Source organism: Musca autumnalis, unplaced genomic scaffold, assembly GCF_047663935.1.
Source record: "Musca autumnalis isolate F117 unplaced genomic scaffold, ASM4766393v1 scaffold_1, whole genome shotgun sequence".
In the NCBI taxonomy this organism is placed as follows: domain Eukaryota; kingdom Metazoa; phylum Arthropoda; class Insecta; order Diptera; family Muscidae; genus Musca; species Musca autumnalis.
The window spans coordinates 106,841,593-106,858,772 of record NW_027411644.1 but is presented as its reverse complement, the minus strand read 5'-3'; the positions used below and the strand labels follow the sequence as shown (position 1 = coordinate 106,858,772).

At 35.7% G+C, this 17,180-nt stretch overlaps 1 protein-coding gene across 5 annotated transcripts in view; it reads right to left on the bottom strand.

The window, feature by feature from the left end:
- The window catches only part of LOC141404098 (modular serine protease-like), a 76,216-nt gene that overhangs the window by 12,873 nt on the left and 46,163 nt on the right, over window positions 1-17,180 (bottom strand). For 3 of the 5 annotated variants that reach the window (XM_073987394.1, XM_073987411.1, XM_073987420.1), the window contains exons 2-5: window positions 7,173-7,528; window positions 6,344-7,105; window positions 1,825-2,235; window positions 1,570-1,720 (exon numbers count right to left, since the gene is read on the bottom strand). In XM_073987394.1, the coding sequence (XP_073843495.1) occupies window positions 1,570-1,720; window positions 1,825-2,235; window positions 6,344-6,611 (830 nt within the window). In that variant the 5' untranslated portion in view covers window positions 6,612-7,105; window positions 7,173-7,528. The remainder of the gene's footprint in view (window positions 1-1,569; window positions 1,721-1,824; window positions 2,236-6,343; window positions 7,106-7,172; window positions 7,529-17,180) is intronic. The other 2 variants (XM_073987402.1, XM_073987429.1) reach the window with 2 other exon arrangements.

Genomic DNA, 17,180 nt, shown 5'->3' with positions numbered 1-17,180 from the left:
GAGAGGACTCTTAAATTTCTCTTTTCCGAATTTTGTGTGGGAGGTAACCTAAGGTGTGGACCGACATGGTCGTATCCGACCTATATCTGGGAATAATAATATATGGAAAGTTTGGCGCAAATCGATTGCTCACTTCGCCGGTTATCGTTCACATAATTTTTCGAAAACAATTTTGAACTTTTTTGGGGGAGGTGTGGACCGGCATAGCCTAAACAAAATTTGGGCAAAATATTACGAAGTATAAAATTTGGTTCTAATCGGTAGATCCGTTCGAGAGGTAACGTGCGCACCAGCCAGCTATACATTGAGAGAGACAGATGAACGGACAGGGTTAAATAGACTCCAAATTGTCTGAAACGAATTCCGTCCAAACATGCCTGGGGTCTAAAACCAATATTTCGATGAGACACATCTTTGGTCGTATGTTGTTTGTATCCCCTTTACCCTAAATCCTGAGGTAAAAAATAGTTGGCGAGGCAACCCCATGTTGCAATATTTGTATAAAAAATCCAATTTGACAACTGAACTGAAAATTACTCTGTCATGATAGAGACAATTTGTAGCATGGGAGAAAATGGTTGTTCTCTACACAAAACCCATTATATATTAGGTAGTAGGCCCGGTATCTAGCAGACACATTATTGCAATTTGCATCAGGGGAAAGGTTAGTAGTTATTATTCCATATGTAGGCTACTTTGCCGGTATATGCCCTCCAGGAATTAAAATATGGACCAAAAATAAAATTTGTATGTTTATCATACAAAAGTAATGGTCTATGTCACCCCCTAAATAATTTCAGATCATCATGCAAAATTATAGACATTTTCTTCTACCTAAACTCTTACCTCGTGCAAAATTTCGTGACTATTGAGCTATAATTGCGACCTCTACAGTGTAAATTACTACACTACAAACAAAAAACTGGATATATTAGGCTGTATTTCTGTTATCTGATCACGTACATCAACGTAATCGACATCAGTGCAAAATATATCTCAAAACGGGAAGTATGTGTCTTTAAGGAACAAAGATATAAGCTGTATATTAAAATTTTTGACAATTTTCACACAAAAGTTCTGGTCCATTTAACCATCTAAATATTATCTGATCGGCATCTCAAATTGCAAGCTACTTCTTTGTCATATACTCTTACCACATTTAAAATTTCGCGTTGATCGGACTGTTATTGCGACCTACAGAGCCGCTACAAAATTGGACAAAAATTATGTTTTTGGTCTATTTCACCCGCTAAATATTTCTCGATCATCACCAATATGAATAGGGATCTATTCTGGCCTGAACCCGACCTCCATACAAAATTTCGTGACGAACGGTCCATAATTGCGGCCTGGAGCGTGTTTACAATTTATAATGGACAGACGGACGGACGGACGGACGGACGGACACACATCTCAAAATCGCTTTATCTCGTCGAGATATGAAGATTGGTATACCACATTGGGGGTCTCCGACGAATATTTCGCGGTGTTACATGAATTTTTACCAAAACAAACTTATAATACCCTTTCCACATTGTGGTGTAGGGTATAAATATCAACTTTACTTACTTCCCAGGAATGCTAATCTTCGAAGCACTCCTACTTTGAGTTTCATTTCGCTGGAGGTTGCTATATGCTCTTTGATGATTGCCAGCAATAAATTTAAACTGATTGCGGCTTAGCAATCGCCCCTCTGAACTTTCATAAAAGCAATGAGCAGCTATAACAAAGAAAGAAAGAAAGAGAAAGAAAATATATTTTGTTTTGCTATATCCAGCAACAATTATGATGGCATAGGCGTTATACTTCTCTCTCCCAACTTACCGGAAAGAATAAGACTAGGTGTTATTATTGAACCACCACAAATATAAACCCCAGTACCCTTCTCCATTTTATATATGGCAACATGCCATGGAACTTTATTGGGTTCGGTTCGAACACCATTCATGGTTAGGTCAAGCGCTTCGGGCAATGGTCGACCACAATCCATTTCGCATTTTTCCCTTTTTCTGTCAAATGTGCCATTTTCTAGGCATTTCAAAGTTTGCTTTTTAGTCCCATCTTCAGGCCATTTAGGGTGGGGCATCTTAAAACCCGGAGCACAAGCAATATCAATTATGCTACCCACGGGTATACCATGTCTATAAAGAACGTCTTTGTCGATAGACTTGCCGTTCTCAGAATACACATGGTATTTGGTTGATAGTCCTTCCAAAAGTCTAGGATCACAAACGGCTGCAAAATAAAAAAATTATTAAAAATAGTATTTTTTATTAATTTATTGTTTTAATTTAAAAAATTTATTTAAAATTGTTCTTCTCTAAATATTGTTACTGCGGTAATCTTTAAGTTTTAACATAATTTTTGTAAAAAAAAACATAAATTTGTATTAAAAATTTACATTATTATTGTACCCTAGATGGGTGTAACCGATTTTATTCAAACTTTGCACAGATCAGGAAATAGTAATAGTTTAGGTATATCTGTCCACTACTTCAGGTACCTTCAATCCAACATTTCAAAATTGTTCACAAAAGTACAATCTAAGACTATAATTACTCAACATCTGTAAAAAGCATAAGGCCACCAACTAGAATTGATAAACCGCAAGATAACTTTCAAAGTGAATACACGATTTGGTCCAAAATTGTACATCGTGAAACATGTTCGAGACTAGATTTTGAAGTGAAGAAGAAGAGAAGTAATTCTCTTAGTGGAGGCCATATTTGCGGAGATAAGGACCCGAAAGCTAACAAATAAAAATGGCGTTAAGTTTGGTCGGGTCGAACTTTTCCACCAAAAAAATGTTGGCAAAACCCTCAAACTACCGAATATCGTGAGGTACCGTTATACAGTGCCTGTACCAGAACATGGACCTTTATTGAAAACCTTTCTTGGGTTGTGACTAATAGGAGCTTCAAATGTCAGATTGCAGCAAGTTCGTTCAAGAAATACAGTTAAAATTCTCAAAATGCTGAAAATCAGGAGGTACGATAATATGCGGCCTATACCAAAAAAAAATATCTAAAATTCGGTTAAGAATTGTAGCTAAAATCCTCACAATACTGAACATCGAGAGGTACCGTGATATAGGGGCTATATCAAAACATGGCCCTATGCCCATAACGCTAAATAGAGTTTTATGTTTTAGACGAAAACCGAATATTCGAAAAACCGATTATTGCATTTCACTACGTATCCATAGCCCAAATAACCACGGCACGAACATTGGGTACCCATTGAACCAAACAATGAAGCATAGCATTCCCGGGCATACTGAACAACAAATTATCGAGTTCCCGATCATCTTCAAATCGTCTACTACCGAACCGATTTCCCGATCATAATCAAATAATTTACTACCTAGGAAAGAATCACCGAGTCGGTCATTCTTAACCCTTCGTTGGACACCAATATTGTTTGTCACATTCGTAACACATGAGTCTGGCCAGACCCATGTAATAAATATAAATTTTTTAGTAAACTTAATTAATATTTTCGTATAAAAAGTTGTAGAATATGTTTTAAGGATCCTAATCTTACATATATAATCGTTATTTGTCGAAAAAACATACCTAAAAACACTAAATTTAATTAATTTTATCAAGGTAGTAAAAACGGACATATGCCTATGGAGTAAAAATTCGTACTTTTCTTGTCTCTATGCTCGAAAATCCTATTTATATATAACTCCAATGCACTATATTTTATTTTGGGGTATTACTCTGAATGAATAGGGTCTATTTTATAACTTTACAGCTTATTGCAGTGCAATAACTATAATAACAATAGGTAAATGAGGGCATATGTCCTAAGGACTTTCTTCTAATTCATATGGAGAATCCTATATTTGAACCATTCCACTCCCAAAAAGAGCATAAAGGCTTTGTAATGAGTTTTATTTGTCCAGTTATGCGTAAAATTGTCTAAAATAAATGTGTAACCCTATTTCCAAGGAATTTTTTTAGGTTGTAGTACGTACACTGATTTCAAACCCATCTCCTACTTTGCGACCTTTTTACGTGCAATTTTGAAGACATGGTAGGATGAAATGCGACAAATTTCATAAAATGGTATTCATTCTGTCAAATAATGTAGAAAAACCCCAATTTTAAGAAAAATTTTAGAAATTTTTCAATAAAAAATAGGTGGGGTCTGGCCAGACTCATGTGTTACGAATGTGATATGTATGTCAAAAAATCCTTGTAGCTCCTTTTCTGGTGATCCTTTTGATTTCATGTTTCTTTCGTTGGAAAGGTAACAAAATTTCATGAAGCTACCTGAAATCTCAGGTCCATAGCTTTATTTTAACCCAGTTTAAAATGCAAAATAAAATGAAAAAGGCCTGGCTAGACTCAGGTGTCCAACGGAGGGTTAAATCGTCTACTACTGAACAGCAAATCATCCAGTTCCAAAGCATGTACGCATCCGAGGACGAAGTCATGGAGTGGCCGGTTATCTGCAAATCGCCTACATCCGTGCCTAATAACGAGTCCTTGAGCCCTTTCATTCCATCAGCCACAAATCTCGTACGAAGCTTCTAACCGGCAATACCCAATCCAAGTTAACAAAACATACCGTTATTTTGATGATTTTAGCAAAATGTTTTAACTAAACTACCTCTAATTTGACATTTGAGATTCCCTGATGTCACGAAACTTCTCTAACAACAAGTAAGAACGGCGTGAAGTTCGGCCAGGCCGAACTTGCTATTCCCTCCAACACGAGTTGTATTGAAGTAAAACGGAACAATTTCCTTTCATTTATGAAGAAGACTAAATAGCAAATTTCAACAAGTTCGGTAAAACAATGTTACTAACCGTCAAAATACCGAAAATCGGGTGGTACCGTTCTATGGGGGCTATATCAAAACGTGGACCGATATAGCCCATTTGCAATACGAAACATCTTAAGTACAGTACACATTGTCAGCTTTGAATGAAGATTGTTTGCACTTATCGATAACTGTCCAACCGTCCAGCTACCACAAAATATTTTGTGGTTGCATGATGAATGACAAAAATGAACTGCCACACTAGCAAGCAACAACAAAGCTGTCATTCAAAACTGGCAATGTGTACCCAGCTTAAGAAGTAAGCCGATAACCTTTGTTGCTAGTGCTTTGTAATTATAATTTTATTATAATTTGTTAATATAACAAACATTCAAATAAATAAATAGGAACTTCTATACCAAATTTCAAAGCTCTATATTAAAAATTGCGAGCTGTATCTTGATTTCAACAGACGGACGGAGAGACGGATATGGTTATATCGACTTAGTATTTTACCCTGATCAAGAATATATATACTTTATAGGATCTTTGATGAATATGTCCATGTGTTACAAACGGAATGACAAATTTAATTACATCCCCCATATTATGGTGGAGGGTATAAAAATTGTCAATATAGGTCCACATTTTGGTATATCCCTCATATAACGGTGCCCTGCGATTTTCGGTATTTTGAGAATTTTAGCTACATTTTTGATCCGAACTACTCTTAATTTAACATTAGAGGTTCCCAGTGCTCACAAAACATCTGTACCATAAATTGTCCTCAGAGATCCATGCTTTGGTATATGCCACACATAATGATACCGCCCGATTTTCGGTATTTTGAGGATCTTAGCTACATTTTTAGACCGAACTACCTGTAATTTAACATTTGAGGTGCCCAGTGGTCACAAAATATCTCCACCTAAATTGTCAACATAGGTCCATGCTTTGCCCTCCGAATGTAATTTGGGATTTTCCGGATGTAATTTGGGATTTTCCGGTGTTAAAAAAACATTTTCACAAAAAAGTTGTGCATATAGGTTTCACGTTTGAATATAGACCCAACATAACGATACCACCCAACTAGCCGCATTATCCAACCAAGAAAGTTGAAATTTGGTATTAAGTCTACGCTGTGGAATTAAAAAGTTCCCGCAGAGAATGTTTTTTGTTCGTTTTTTTTTTTTTTTTTTTTTTTTTTTTTTTTTTTTTGACCACTAGATTAAGTAGTTTAATAAGTAGTCACTAAAAGTCATAACTACTTATTTAAATACTTAATCTAGTGGTCAAAAATTAATTTATTGCTCACGGAATCACAATTTGCAAATAGCTAGCTTGCATAAATTAATCCAGGTTATAGAAAAAGTTTTAGCCCAGATGCACCTAATATACAGTGAAATAAAAAATTGAAGAGCCAATAGGGAAAGTAATTTCGCATAGGTTTTCTCGACAACTTGGTTAATGTGGTTTGTCCAGCTTAGAGAAGAGTTAGCTTCAATTCCCAGGTTACTCCTAATTTACTTAATTATTTAATCTACTAAAGAACATTTATTTCATACCCACCTTTACATTCAGGAAATTTCGGTTCAAATGTTCCATTCTTGCATACTAGACTGGGAAACTCTTTGTTATTTTTTGAACATTCCAAATGAACAACCCCATCACTGTCGACAAAATCTCCTGGATTCAGCGTTGCGTTCTTTGGGTGTTGTCTTACAATGAGACCATTGAGTTCCGTTGGTATTTGACACCTTAAAACGTCAACTTGTGTTGGTGGTGATGTTGTAAATGGTTGTATTGTCGTATTAACAACTAATACTGGCCGCCTCATCTTTCTTGGTGTGCCACATAATTCCCAGGCTTCGTCAGATCCATCAATGCAGTCTTGAATTTTATTACATTTCCCATTACCAGCAATACAGCCACCATAACCACATTGGAAACCAATTCGACGCCTCCAAACAATAGTATGTTAAGTCGACTTAGCATGTTTTCAAGTTCTTTACATTTTTACATTTTACGTCCTTTAACTTAAATTCTGTCAAATTTTGGTAATGATCGGTCAATCCGAACAGAAGTTATAAACAAATGTTTAGTTAGCATTGTAAAGAAGGTCAAAGAAAACTGTAAACTTTGAGAGCTTCTCCTGCAAAACTCACTTTTCAGACTTAGCATACTATTATTTGGAGGTGTCGAATTGAACAATCGAAACCGGCACACACTTCCACAGTTTCATCCGTACCATCGCTACAGTGTTTAATGCCATCGCACATGTCATCAATGTTAATGCATTCCTTGGTATTTAAACATTGCATTTCATGAGATCTAGAAAATAACACACAAAGTCAGCAAATATGCTCCTTTTGCCACTGATGCTTGTGCTTTAACTTACTCACAAGTACCACGATGATGTTGTGGATCTCCATTTTTGCACACAAATTCATCGGATCCATCGGCACAATCGGTAATATTATCACATCTGGTAACACCGGCAATGCAAGCTCCATAAGTACAAACAAAACCGTACAAAGGACATTCGCCTGCCAAATGTATACAATTTTCGGCAATTTCATCGGAACGATCTGCACAATCCACCAGACCATCACATCTGCTTTCAATTGGTATACAGTCGCCATTATCACATGCCCACTCCCACTTGCCGCAATCAGCCAATCCTTTACAAGAATTGGCAATAAGAAACAAATGATTGTTTCGCCAAGAATTTACCACTTGTTTTTAATGAAATACCTGAGAATCGAACTCAAATGTTACTCGAAATGCATGTGTTTTAAGAGAATTTATTGTTTACACTAAAGTTATTTTTTCTCTTGACAAACTTTAGGAGCAGTTTATTGCTTCCAAATTGATATGGGGTACATAAAAGCACTTATCGATGGTACTGAATGGTGCCCGCTACTTCGTATGCGGAAAAAAATAATATTCAAATAAACAATATTTAATATGGTGAACACTGAAAATTTTTATGTACTAATGCCTATTTGAATTGATACTTAATTTCTTTCAAGTACTGTTCGTACACGTTTTGTTCGAATCTCAAAAAAAGACCTCTACACTTCAACAGCGGCCTACATTTTAAATTTCAGTCCATGTTCTATTAGAACGGTATGGGTATTTTGAACATTTTATCCACATTTTCCAACCGAATTTTGGAATTTGTGATATCAGAATGTAGAAAACCGATCGATTCTCCGGCCAGACAACATCAAATTTTCGACGGTGGCAAAATACCCCTCAGTAATGTTGGCGACATTTCCTGAGTATTTCAGCCATGTAAAACTTCTCTACAAGTGGTGTCGTAAGGCACGTTGTTCGGAGCTATTATGAATTGGGGTGCACTCTTTGATATGAGGGAAGTCTCCCTTGTCCCATCTGGGATGTTTGTGGAACAATTATTACATTATTTAGAAACCGAATTCGTGTTAATATAGAAACAATAGTACATTATTCATTGCAATTTTTAGAATCCAAAACCTTAGCTCATATGTTACAGTTTTACCTCTACTTGTTCACCCAATGCCAAGTGTATTACATGTAGAAACCTTTCATGCATTTAAAGGTGGATTTTAATAAACATTCTGATCCAATCTGAACAGTGATCCTCACAGCAAATTTCATTTATCGATTTACTCAATACCAGTGCTTTAATATTAAGTATTACTTAATACTTCTTGTACATTTATTATAATTTTAACAATAAACCTGACAAATAAATAATATACCAGAATTCCACTTATATTCCTAAGCCCACTACCAAATTTATTGCAATTTTGTACTTTTCACACACTAATTATATAATCCCTGCTTCATTGATACATCAACGTCAAATTTAATACCATTCAGTACATTTCGTATTTCTCAATAAGTCAGCCAGCCCTCAGCCTAATTTCAGAATTTGTACGCATTTCAAAATATCCTTATCTAAACACCAACAACATCCCTCATACAACAATTCGAAATTCCATCTTTATCCCTTCAAGCAACGTAAAACTGGTACCAAATTCAGTACTTATAATATGTATAAGTTAAAAAACTACTGCCTTTTATCCAAAACTAAATCCCAACCGCACTTTAGTATTTTTCGTATACATAATACCGAATTTCACAATTTCAGCTCTACTAATTTACACAATAAAAATTTCTTAGGTATAAACAGCTCAACTCGAAAGAGAATTAATTAAATATCACTATAAATAACCCTTGCCTTAATAAGGCAAAAATAAAAAATACAACATTTGAACGAAATTCTGTGCCGTTTTGTAATTTTCGTACACTTATTGTACGTATATCCACAACCACATCCATACCTCAACCCTACTCATCAAGAGCGGCTATAATACCAAATCTCCGAATTCCATCTCTATTCATAATACCATTAATACTTTTCGTATAAAAGTACGAATTTCAATAACTATCTCCAACAGTAATTCCAAATTTCAGGATTCTACCCTAGCCGTCCATCCAAAAATAAATTGTTCCAAATTTAGTACCATTTATTACTTTTCGTAACCATACGTACGAACTTCCAAAACTATCTCAGTCCTACACTCCAACAGTAGTCTAAATTTCAGGATTCCAGCTGTCTCCGTTCACCCAAATCCAAATTGAACCAAATTTAGTACCATTTAGTACTTTTCGTACCCATAAGTACGAATTTCCAAAACTTCCTTAACCTTACACTCCAACGATAACATTAACTTGAAATTTCTGGATTCCTGCTCTATCCGTTCACCCAAATCTAAATTATACCAAAGTTAGTGCCATTTAGTACTTTCCGTACCCATAAGTACGAATTTCCAAAACTACCTCAATCTTACACCCCATAAGTAAACTTAATTATAAATCTCAGGATTCAAGCTCCATCTGTTCACCCAAATCCAAATTGTACCAAATTTAGTACATTTAGTACCTTCCGTACCCATAAGTATGAATTTCCAAAACTACCTCAGTTCTTCACTCCATCAGTAACCTTAATTCCAGATTTCAGGATTCCAACTCTATCCGTGCATCCAAATCCAAATTGAGTACCATTTAGTACTTTTCGTATCCCCTAAGTACGAATTTCCAAAACTTGCTCAATCACCCCAACAGAAATCTTAATTCAAAATTTCAGGATTCCAGCTCTGTCCGTTCACGTAAATTTAAATTGCACCAAATTTAGTACCATCGTACCAAATGTAGTACTTTCCGTACCCACATGTACGAATTTCCAAGACAAACTCAATCCTACAGTCCAACAGTAATCTTACTTCCATATTTCAGGATTCCAGCTCTATCCGTTCACCCAAATCTAAATTATACCAAAGTTAGTACCATTTAGTACTTTCCGTACCCATAAGTACGAATTTCCAAGACTAACTCAATCCTACAGTCCAACAGTAATCTTACCTCCAAATTTCAGGTTTATGTCTATGCAAATCCAAAATTTACCAAATTTAGTACCATTTAGTACTTTCCGTACCCATAAGTACGAATTCTTAAACCTACACTCCAAAAGTAATCTTAGTTCCAAATTTCAGCATTCCAGCTCTATCCGTTCACCCAAATCCAAATTGTACCAAATTTAGTACCGTATACAACTTTTCGTAAAGTAAATAAATTCAAAATTTCAGGATTCCAGCTCTATCCGTTCACCCAAATCCAATTTGTACCAAATTTAGTACCGTTTAGTACTTCTCGTACCCATAAGTACGAATTTCCAAAACTACCTCAGTCCTTCACTCCTTCACTCCATCAGTAATCTTAATTCCAAATTTCAGTTTTTCACGCCTATCCAAATTCAAATTTTACCAAATTTACTACCATTAAGTACTTTTCGTACACGTAAGTATGAATTTCCAAAACTACCCCCATATTTCACGACTGTAATCTAAATTCCAAATTCCGGGTTTTCATCTCTATCCCTTCACCCAAATCCAAATTGTACCAAATTTAGTACCATTTATTACTTCTCGTAAACATAAGTACGAACTTCCAAAATCATTTCCTTATATCAACACCACTTCCCAACCTTGATTCCCATACTAAATTTGAAGATTGTAGCTATATCCGCTCAAAATATACAATTGGTACCAAATTTAGTAACTTTCAGTACTTTTCGTACACTTATAGGTGGAATTTCCAAAAACCATACCAAAGGGTTCTCTCTATAACTCTCCATCTGTGACCCAAATTTCAAATTCTAGTACGAAATAAGTACGAACTTGCTGGGTTCCAGCTCTATTCGTTCAACCAAATCCAAATTGTACCAAATTTAGTACCATTTAGTACTTTTCGTAAACACAAGTACTAAAATTACCCCATATATCAATCGTACACTTCAACAGTTATCTTAATTCGAAATTTAAAGTTTCCAGCTCTATCCTTTCACCCAAATCCAAGTTGTACAAAATTTAGTACCATTTAGTACTTGTCGTACACATAAGTACAAATTTCGAAAACTACCCACATATCGCAATCCTATATTCCGTCAGTAATCTTAATTCCAAATGTCAGGTTTCTAGCTCTATCCTTTAACCCAAATCCAAATTGTACTAAATTTAGTACCATTTAGAACATTTCGTACACATGAGTACGAATTTCAAAAACCATTTCCTTTTATAAACACGACTTCCCAACCTTCATTTCCATACCAAATTCCAAGTTTCTAGCAAAATCCGTTCAAAATATACAATTGGTACTAAATTTAGTACTTTTCGTACACTTAGAGGTCGAATTTCCCAAAACCCTTTGGTACATCTTTCTTACTCTCCATCGGTTACCCTCATTCCAAATTTCAGAATTCTAGCTCTTCCCGTTTGCCTAATACAAAGGGTACCATATTTAGTACCTTTTAGTACTTTTCGTACCCTTATAGGTCGAATTTCCAAAAACCCAGCCTTATCTCACCCCTACTCACCGACAGCAACCCACAGTCAAAATTTCAGCTTTCTAGCTTCAGCGGTTTCGTCTGGGCGATGATATACATGTCACTCACTCAGTCATCACTAAGCTCTTTTATATATATAGATATTAGGGGTGTCTTTTTACTTACTAAATGTTGCAGAAACATTTTTTTCAGCAACTTTTCCTTTATACAACTGTCAAAATCTGCAACATTAGTAATAATTATTACTAATTATCACGTAAAAAGACACAGCTATTATCTTTGGTTCTCTGAAAACTTGAAGGACAAAGATGTCAATATTACAAGATAGGAAAAGTCAATTGTGAAAAATTAACTGTAGAGGGAGTTAACCTCTGTTGCTACGATATCATAGCAACATTCTGTTAAACGAAAACTGTTATTCATTGGAATATTGACAAGAAAAACATTAAAACTCAAGTTTGACGGCATTCACTTTTGATTTTTTTATTAAATAAACAATAAAAAAAGTAAAGAAATAAATTTCAGCCACAAAACACAACGTTAATGTTTTCTGCCGCGAGAAATGGGAATCAAAAACGATTGGCATTGCTGTTATCAATTCCAGTAAGTTGGGTAGCCATCTGTAACCAAAATGTGGAACTATTATCATATGTTTTTGGAAAATGCATTTGTTCGGGTCTTTATTGCTATACGTCTTTGTGAAGGATGACCTAGTCGAGAGATTTATAAACCATTTTGAAAAAAAAAAAAACATTAACCTTGTTATGGAGGCATAATCAAACTGTTACGAATGTAAGGTGCCAAATACATACGGTCCGTTGAGTGTCACTTTACAACAATCACACGAAAACTTTAGGATCACTTTTCACACACACATTTCAACTAATTGAAAAAACATGCACTCACACAATGACACCCCCAAAAGTATGTAATAGAAATAAATGGTGCATATCGCTGGTTCACATTCATCCGACTGTTTGTATATGTGTGTATATGTATCTGCAAATGGATGTGGTTGTATTTCGTTTGAACATTGCAGAACATTATATATTGAGAATGCCAGAACAGCCCAGCAAAATTAAATGGAAGTGGTTCCATGTGAAATTATGATTTCACTGGTTCTTTTGCATGAGTGCCAAAGGAGTCGTGAAAGATCCGATCTTTTTCATCGAATTTTCATGAGTGCAATTGAAGTCGTGAAAGATCCGATCTTTTTCATCGAATTTTCATGAGTGCAATTGAAGTCGTGAAAGATCCGATCTTTTTCATCGAATTTTCATGAGTGCAATTGAAGTCGTGAAAGATCCGATCCTTTTCATCGAATTTTCATGAGTGCAAGTGAAGTCGTGAAAGATTCGATCTTTTTCATCGAATTTTCATGAGTGAAATTGAAGTGGTGAATGATCCGATCTTTGTCATAATATTGTCATGAGTTTAAATAAATTGATAAGTACCCGCACAATAAATTATCAAATACTCATGTACCCGAATAATTGTGTACTTGCAGAAGTAATTGTTAAAATGAAAATAAAAGTCAGATGAAAGTGAACGATAGTGGAAAAATTTATATATTTTAATTAAAAATACAATGTAAATTGATATTGTTTCGTTTTATGGATATTAAAAAGAAGTATGAAAAAGACCCGGTCTATAAACCACGAGCTCCACCAGCCGACCAACACCAAAACATATCGAGCTGCAATTATTGAGTTGGCTGGGCCATGTCAACAGGATGGATAATGATGCCACCGGTATATTAATACGAGCCTTTTGACGTTACGCCACCCGAGGGAAGAACAAAACTCCAATGGAAAGACCAAGTTGAATATGATGTCACAAAACATGGCATCCAAGAGACTATAACATGGTAATTATTACAGGATACGTTTTTTCTTTTGAAATAACATAACAGAATTAAAATGTATACTAGATTTCCCAAATGATGAGCTTGGTTCAGAGATTGACACATAATTTATCGAATATTGGAAAAACGGAACCAAAAGTTGAAAGAAATATCTTGCAGCCATCGGAAGAGATAAATATGATATTGCAGATTAATATAATATATAATTTTGAAAATTACATACAAAATAAAGAAAAATAACAGTTGGCGATACAACCCATCTGTGCATTGTATTCTTATTAATTCAACAAATTACATAATTGTATTGCATTGCATTGTATTATTTCTGATTGGCGAAAATCCGGATTCAAAGCATTGGTGCAAGAAGCCATGACAATGAAATGGTGCAAGAAGCCATGACAATGAACTGGTGCAAGAAGCCATAACAATGAACTGGTGCAAGATGCTATGACAATGAACTGGTGCAAAATGCCATGACAATGAACTGGAGCAAGATACTATGTTGATGAACTGGTGCAAGATGCTATGACAATGAACTGGTGCAAAATGCTATGAAAATGAATTGGTGAAAGTGTGTGTCACTCCCTTGTAAATTTCATTGGTGATTCACCTAAATTTTCACCTATGACATGTCACTTGCACCCATGATTCAACTCATGATTTGTCATCGAACATTTTGCTGGGAATCTATGTATCAGCGAGCGAGTATACCCAGCAAAATGTTCGATGCCAAAGATGACATTCAATCATGGGTGCAAGTGATCTAGCATGTCATCTTTTTAGAATCTTCATCGATGAATTTTATATGAGCGTGGACCCCAAAAGATGACGTTCTTTTCTGGATCCTAAGCATGTCATTTTAACCAATGCTTTGACATGTCATTTCCACCAATGCTTTGGCATGTCATTTCCACCAATGATTTGACATGTCATTTTCACCAATGCTTTGACACGTCATTTTCACCCATGCTTTGACATGTCATTTTAACCAATGCTTTGGCATGTCATTTTCACCAACCCCTTGGCATGAAATTTTCATATTGTTTGGAAAATGGAAATGCTGTATTGAAATATGGTTTTCATGAAAAACAAAACTCTTTATTAATTCAAACGAATACATGAAATAACTACAATTAATTTATCAGTTTAGTTTTTCAAAAGTTTACATCCAAAATTGCAATGTAATCACCACCGCTGCAACGCAAAAGATTACTTCCTCCGTTCTCCGCAACTGATATTCTTTCATCAGGTTTTTCAAATATTATCTTCCCATCACCAGTTCAGACTTCGACATGGACTCCAAATGCACTCCTTTAAGTATTTTTATTTCGTAAATTACTTTTATTTTATAATTTTTTATTTTATAACAAAATTTTGGTAATTTATACTCTTTTGTTTAGTGACGGAAATATGTAGGGATCTACAACCCGGCTTGCTTTAGGGATCTCTAAGAACAAAATGTAACGAACGGGGAGGAGAAACTTTTTATGGAAAATACCATTTATGCTTAATTAATTTATTTTTAATTGTTTCTTTCCAAAAGTAGTTTCTTCTTTATTTTCAGATTCTTGTTCCTTTTCGTTTCGGACTTTTTTTTTAAATTCCAAGAAGCGAGATTTGATTGATTTCATTCTATGTCAGATTTAGAACAGACAAGGGACTTTTAAAATAGCAATGTGTGCAGTCCGATTCTATTTTTAGCTCGATGGTTGGGACTTCATATAATACCAATTGTTTAGAAGTTTTAGTTGTTTGATATGCAGGAAATGTAAGACAACATCACCACGACAGTTCTAACAACTTTGGTCTGTTCCAGAAACTGCAAGAATCTACTTATTTTTACTACGATAACAATTTTTCCTTTATGTTATCGGAAACAAGTAAAAAAGTATCAGTCGGCTTTGCCGACAGAGATATACCCTCAGCCTGTGCAAATTGAAACACTTTTTTTACAAAAAACTTATGTATTTAGGGGGTTTCAAAATTTTGGTCTTATGAACCGACAAAAATGTTGATTATGATTAAAGTTCAAAAGTTTTGCGGAAAAGGTACTTAAAGGAATGGACTGACATAGACCATGAGGGTGCCATAGGGGGTTTTTACACCCTTCGGGCTGTTATCTCAAGAAGTATGAACTTGCCCCTGAAAAAACTTTTACCATCGTAATTGAGGCAGCGAATGTAAGTTGCTTCAACAAAAATCAAAGTGATTCAATAGCAGGTCTTAAGGTGAACTTATCCAAAATTTTGTATGGGAGGTACGGGATGGAGTGGACAAATATAATCCATATTCGAACCTGATCTATATCTGGTATATATTATGAGAATGTGTAAAGTATGGATCAAATCGGTCACTCCTATCATGAGTTATCGTGCGCACAATTTTTTAACTTTTGTGGGGTAGGTACCTGAAGGAGTGGACCGATATGGCTTATCTACGAACTTAAACTAAGTTTGGAAACAATATTACGAAGGCCAAATTTTTGGCCGGGATCGGCATTTCCGTTCGAGTATTATATTGCGCTTCCACCCATAAACATGGTGTCATAGGGTTTGTTTTTCAACTCTCAGGCTATTTTTTCAGGAAGTATGGACTTGCCCCTGAGGAAACTTGTACCTTCGTATAGGGTACAGTGAATACAAGATGTTACAACAAAAACCAAGGCGATTCGAGAGCAGGTCCTAAACTGAACTTTTCCCAAATTTTGTGTGGGAGGTACTCGAAGGAGTTTACCGATTGAGTCCATATTGGAACCTCATCTAAGTCTGGTAGAAATTTCATAATGTGCAAAGTATGGACCAAATCGGTTACTCCCTTCAAGAGTTATCGTACGCACAAATTTTCCGAACGTTTTCGAACTTTTGTGGGGGAGGTACCGGAAGGAGTGGACCGATATAATCCATCTTTGAACTTGAACTAAGTTTGGACAAAATATTACGAAAGCCAAATTTTGGACCGAATCGGCAGATCCGTTCGAGAGTTATCTTGCGCTCCAACCACTACACACGGTGTCATAGGGGTTTTTGTAACTTTCAGGCTATTTTCTTAGGAAGTATGGACTTGCCCCTAATGAAACTTACAGCGTCGTATAGAGGACAGCGAGTACAACTTGCATAAACAAAAATAAAAGCGATTCGAGACCAGGTCCTAAACTGAACTTTTCCGAAATTTTGTGTGGGAGGTACCCGAAGGAGTGGACCGATTGAGTCCATATTGGAACCTCATCTAAGTTTGGTAGAAATTACACGATGTGCAAAGTATGGTCCAAATCGGTTATTCCCTACAAGAGTTATCGTGCGCGCAAGTTTTGCGACAAATTTTGAACATTTGTGGGGGAGGTACCTGAAGGAGTGGACCTATATGGCCCATCTTCGAACTTAAATCGAATCTGGACAAAATATTTCGATACCCAAAATTTGAACCGAATCGATTGATCCGTTCGAGAGTTATCGTGCGCACCAGCCAGCCAGACAGACAGACAGACGGACAGACAGACAGACGGACGGACATTGCTAGATCTACTCAAAATTGTCTGAAACGGATATCGTACAAACATACTTGGGGTCTAAAACCATTATTTCGATGAGGCACATTTTTGGTCGTATCAAAGTGTAAATACCCTCTTTAGCCTAAAGGCTGAGGGTATAAAA